At 54.0% G+C, this 5,557-nt stretch overlaps 1 protein-coding gene across 10 annotated transcripts in view; it reads right to left on the bottom strand.

Annotated features, from left to right (window-relative positions):
• Nucleotides 1-119: 119 nt before the first annotated feature.
• ZNF384 (zinc finger protein 384) overlaps nucleotides 120-5,557 on the bottom strand; it is a 19,347-nt gene continuing 13,909 nt past the window's right edge. For 7 of the 10 annotated variants that reach the window (XM_010844950.1, XM_010844951.1, XM_010844948.1 and 4 more), the window contains 4 exons: nucleotides 4,715-4,897; nucleotides 3,206-3,284; nucleotides 2,186-2,344; nucleotides 120-1,441 (listed from right to left, as the gene is read on the bottom strand). In XM_010844950.1, coding sequence (XP_010843252.1) covers nucleotides 1,052-1,441; nucleotides 2,186-2,344; nucleotides 3,206-3,284; nucleotides 4,715-4,897 — 811 coding nt within the window. In that variant the 3' untranslated portion in view covers nucleotides 120-1,051. The remainder of the gene's footprint in view (nucleotides 1,442-2,185; nucleotides 2,345-3,205; nucleotides 3,285-4,714; nucleotides 4,898-5,557) is intronic. The other 3 variants (XM_010844955.1, XM_010844956.1, XM_010844957.1) reach the window with 1 other exon arrangement.

Below are 5,557 nucleotides of genomic sequence, written 5' to 3'. Positions count from 1 at the left end.
CCAAGATTTAAAAAAAAAAAAAAAAAAAAAGACCAAAAAAAAAAAATGTTGCTGGCCAGGAGACAGGGTGGAGAAAAACAAAAAGGGGACAAAAATAAACAAAACATCAAATATGAAAATTCTGAGATAATGCATTTATAAACACAGAAATGGTTACAACAAAGATGGCCGTGATGAGTGGATATATATATATATTTATATATATATATTTATATATAAATCCGTGTCCGGCAACTGACCGTGGCACCTAGGGAGCTAAGTCCAGTCTTTGCATTTGCCCTGAACTCTCCCTTCTCTGCAGCAGTCCCTTGTGGGGTTTCTTAAGGAACCCACAGCTCCTTAGGCTGGGGATTGGGAGACAGAGCACAGGGCCTCGGCTGGCAGAGAAGAGGAGAGACTCCAAGGAAAACCATAACCCACACTTCTAAGCCACCTTGACCATTTTGGGGATCTCTGGCCCCTTGGGGACCACATCTCAGCCCTTGATCCCCCACCCCCAGACCTCTTTCCTGTATTAGGTAGAAGTGAAGTGAGGTCATGAGGGAAAGAAAATGGCTCCCAGGGAGAGGGGCACGGGAGGAACCTCTGTTCCTTCGCAGGCAAGAGTAGAACAGGAGGCTGGTTGCATTTAGGACTCCCTCCTCTCTGACATCTGGGAGGGCCAACCTCTAGTCCTCTTATCAGCCCGAGCTTGGAGGATCACGAGGGTGAGGAGAGAGTAAGTGCCCCGCTGGAATAGTCTCTATGAGGTCATAGCAAACCCCTCCCCTGAGCACCAACCCCCAATTTTAAAAGCTATGCTTAGGCAGGGAGGCTGCCGGATTACGCTACCAGCTCAGTACTCCTCTGCCCATCGGGAGGGCTGACGTTCCTTCTGAAGAGGAGCTGAGAATAAGGATGGTATCCTGGGAAGGAAGGCTGCGCCTGAAGCCCAAGGAGGTGGAGCTGTGGCCTGTCAAAGAAGAAGAGGACTTTTCCCACCGGGAGGAGCTGGAGAAAGGAGGGACCGGCTCTTCCTCCCCCTCTTCCCAGTGGCCGGCAGCACAGGTCTCTACGAGCTGGCCAGGTGCTCCACCTGGATGGTGCTGGTGGTGACGGTGAGGCAGATGTCCTTGTGATGCTCCGCCGTCTTATAGGGCGTCAGGTCAAAGGAACACTGGGGTGGAGGGTTCGGGTTGCTGTCCCCGCCACCCCCACCCTGGGGGGCTGCCCCAGGGGACTGGAAGTGTGGTGGCTGTGGCTGCTGTTGCTGTGGCTGCTGCGAAGCCTGAGAGGCCTGGGCTTGGGCCTGGGCCTGGGCTTGGGCCTGGGCCTGGGCTTGAGCTTGAGCTTGGGCTTGGGCCTGGGCCTGGGCCACCGCTGCTGCTGCCGCCGCCGCCTGCACCTGCTGCTGGAGATCAGGAGGGTTGTGTTTGCGCATGTGTTTCATCAGGTACGTTTCCTGGGGGAGATGGAAAAGGAGTTGAGGGGAGGAAAGAAGGGCTGTTATTTTGCTTTAAATGGAACAACATGGATACAGAGGTATTCTGGAACCTCACAGGTTCTCCCCTGAAGCCACTTTCAGGGCTCACTACTGGGTGGACAAGAGAGGGGGACCTTTATAGAGTCACCGTGGGCATTCATCTGGCACAGGGAACGCTGTCATTTTCTCCAAGATCTCTTAATGGAACAACTTGAACACCTTTTTCTGGAATCTAATGTGTGTGTGTGTTAAGTCGCTTCAGTGTCTTGACTCTTTGCAACCCCATGGACTGTAGTAGCCCACTAGACTCCTCTGTCCATGGGATTCTCCAAACAATAATACTGTAGTGGGTTGTCATTTCCTCCTCAAGGGGAGCTTCCCGACAAAGGGACAGAACCCACGTGTCTTACATTTCCTGCGCTGGCAGGCAGGTTCTTTACCACTTGCGCCACCTGGGAAGCCCCGGAGTCTAATGAAGAGGTCTAACTAAAATCTCATCTCTCACAATTTCAAGGTGCTTTCTTTTGTCTTATGTCTAAGGAAAATGAAGAGTCACTGCTGAGCGGTGGACCTAAGCTTAAAGGACCAGGCATCCTCTACATTTCTCAGCTCTGCGTCTTTTCACTTCGGTTCTCTTTCCTGATCCTTCCAAGTTGGAGCAAGGGAGGGGGCGTGGTCACAGGTGCGGTGCAGCACCTTCAGGGGGGTGGGAGGAGTGCTCACCGACGTGTACGCCCGGCTACAGATGGTGCAGGTGTACACCTTGGCATGCTTCACTGTGTGCGTGGACAGGTGCACCTCCAGCGAGGTCGCGTCTGTGTACGCCCGGTGACAATTGTGGCACTTGAAGGGTTTATCTTTGTTGTGCTGCCGCCTGTGGGACTGAGAAAATGGGGAGAAATCAGGATAGATGTGCCAGACTCTGCCCTCCTGCCTCCTCAACCTTAATGGAAGGCCCTGAGTTTGGCCCCAGGACTCTTGACCTCTGCTTCTGTCCACAGACACTAGAAACCACTTCAGATGAAACCTCAGGAGGCACCAGCTAAAGGAAGCAGCACCCATAGGGCAGCAAGCACCAGGATCCCAAAAGTCAGACTGGCAGCTACGCCGGGGCCATTTATTCAGTGCGGAGATTGCTGGAGCACACCAAGACCTCTCAGGGGGCTGCATAGAGATAACATAATGTCTAATATGGAATAGAATAAATGCAGCACAAAGAGAGTCCCTCCATCTTTCAGTGAGCCAGATGTTACAGAAGGAAGCATAAAAGTAAAACAATGCCATTCTTCTAAATTTTCTTTTTGGTGGGCAATGGGGGAGGATTTAGAGATGTTTATGCTGATGTGCAACAAGGTTTGTTATTTTAATTTTTTTAATTTTTAAAATTTATTCATTAAAAAATAATCTTTTACCTGAGCCACACAGCACGTGGGATCTTAGTTCCCTGACCAGGGATCAAACCCACACCCCCTGCATTGGCAATGCAGTCTTAACCACTGGACTGCCAGGGAAATCCCTGTTTGTTACTTTTATAAACAAATTACCAAACAGTTTTTCAGTTTGATAATCTCTGTAATTAGATATGATTACCCACGTCAACAAAAGCTCTTTGGGTTCCTCGATGACTGTTAAGAGTGTAAAGGGTCCTGAAAAAGTTTGGGAACCACTGGCTGGTGACACAGCACCTCAATCCCCAAGACTCAGGCCAAGTCTCAGGCCTTGTGTGGAGGGTGGAGCAGTTACCTGCAGGTTGGAGAGCTGTGTGAAGGCTTTCTCGCAGCCTGGGTGTGCACATTTGTACGGCCTGTCCCCAGTGTGGATTCTGCATGGGATGAGAGGAGAAAGGGAGAGGACGTCAGCGAGGCCGCTCAGGAACCAGCGCCTCAGCAGGCCTACTTGGGGAACACGGCGCGGGTCTCCAGGAAGCGCCAGCTCAGGCCACGGGCCCAACTTCTGCTTGCTGCCCATGCCACACGGCTCAAGCTGGGCTCCTTTGCGGGGCTGGGGGCGGGGAAGGCTGGGGGCCTAGCAGCCAAGGGACAGTCAGGCCACAACCTGGCAGCTGAGGCAGCTCCCACAGCAATCATCCCTCATGAATGTTCAGAAACGTAAGATAAACAAAACAGTGAGAAGAAACACAAGACACTTCTCCCATGGTCCCCAACACACAGCCAGAAACCATCACTTCAACCTTAGCACCACTCCCAGAGAAAATTCTGGTGTCAAAGAAGAGCACAGAGTTACGCGAACCGTGAAGGGCAACGTGACACAGGAAGCTCCTGGGGTTCTGCCTAGTTCTGCCCTCACAGTAGGAAATGCCCAGGTTAGTACAAATCTGATCGCTTCAAACACCACAGGGCCCTATGCTGAGGTGAGCCAAGGACTTGAGGGTCTCTAGATCCCTGCTCCTTGGCAGGGACTTCAGAAGCATCTCTGTGACCAGCTGCTTTTTGAGACCATGGGTGTAAAAATCCTGAAAACCTCGCAGGATGCGTCTCCTTGTGAGGAAAGCCTGATTCCTCCTCTTCGAGAAGCCAGCTGTGGGACCACGTTAAGGGGAACTGCCACCTCCATAAACAGCCGGGAGAGGAGGCCTATGGCCAGCAAGACCCTGGACTCCAGCTCAACTTGATCCCATCGAAGGTCATCAGGTCTTCCAAACGCAGGCTCACCTCCTCCGGGCTACTCGAGGATCACGGGACAAACTGCACATCATGGGGTGGGAGCCTTTTCGTTTCATTGTGCACATTTGGCATGTGTTCTGTTCTGTACTCCTGGCCTCCCTGGGAGCCTTGCGTGGTGCTGTCGGTGTCGCCAGGCTGGTAGCTGGCTGAAGTCTCATTCTACCTCCTGTTCATAGTTGGTGCCCAAGGGCTAGAGGGACAGTCTTCTCCAACCAAATGTCCTCGAGGAGAAAATCTTGGCAGACATGTGCACGTTCCAGGTTGTCTCCAGGCAGGAGGATGAGAGAAGGACTTGTCAGCTATGCTCCCAGCGGGTTTCCTCCTCCCTCAGATCAGGGAATGGCCCAGTCATTGCGTCTCCTCGGCACTGCTTCTGACCCACAAAGGCAGATCTCTGAATGTCCACCGGTGTCTCCAGTCTTGCGTGGTCTTCCTCCCCGGTGCCAGCTCTCTCCTCCAGCCGGGTCTCTCCCCCGCCCCCCGCATGCGGGTTGTTGTGTGTGTCCGGGGCGGGGGTGGGGAGGGCATGCCAGCGGGGCGGGGGCAGTAGCCCGCCACTCTCCCTTACCGTGTGTGCTGCTGGAGGTGGGAGAGCTGGCGGAAGGCCTTCTGGCAGTAGGAACAGTTGTAGGGCTTGGCCCCCGAGTGGATACGCAGGTGCTGGGCCAGGTAGGAGGCGTTGGCAAAGGACTTGGAGCAGTGCGGGCACTTGTGGGGCTTGATGATCTCCGTGTGCACCTTGGAGTGGATCCTGCCGGAGAGGAGAGGAGGGAGGGGGAGGAGGGAGCGGCTCGACACCACGGGCTCAGCTCTCCGCTGGGTGCAAGGATGCTGCTTGATGGACGAGAGCACCCCGCCTCCCTCCCCCCGGAGAGGCTGGTGAAGAGGACACCCGCGTCTACGCTGCTGCTGATCTTAAATCGGTGGCTAGAATGGCAGTGAGATGATGAAGAGCGGCACCCCTGGCTCCAGTAACCTTAAAGAATTCCGGCGCGTCAGCCCTCCGCTTTGGGCCAAGGTCACACACTCACCACGGAAACCCTGCTTCCACACAGTAATCTGAACAAAGACCACCACCGCCTGCTGCCCATGGACCTGAGGCTGAACGCGCACCTTCGCTCTGACCTGAAGTATATAGTAAGAGCAGGGCCTGCTCTGCAGAAGATTTCCAAACACAGACACAGAGAGAAACCGCACAGATGGGTCCAGTCTCTGGGGCCACAGAGCACAAGTCTCCCGGCTCCACCCCGCCTGAGCTGCAGGGACATGTCATTAGTTTTCACAAACAGCAATAGGAGAGTCGAGGCTCCCAGGGGCAAGGTGGAAAGGGACACAGGATAAAAGGTGGAGAGAGGAGGAGGAGGTGCTGGCCACGTGGCCTCAGGGTCCACGCTTGGCAGGGGAGTTGGGG

This window comes from Bison bison, unplaced genomic scaffold (genome assembly GCF_000754665.1).
Source record: "Bison bison bison isolate TAMUID 2011002044 unplaced genomic scaffold, Bison_UMD1.0 scf7180017864213, whole genome shotgun sequence".
Taxonomy (NCBI): domain Eukaryota; kingdom Metazoa; phylum Chordata; class Mammalia; order Artiodactyla; family Bovidae; genus Bison; species Bison bison.
The sequence above is the reverse complement of the archived record's forward strand: the minus strand, read 5'-3'. Positions and strand labels throughout refer to the sequence as shown.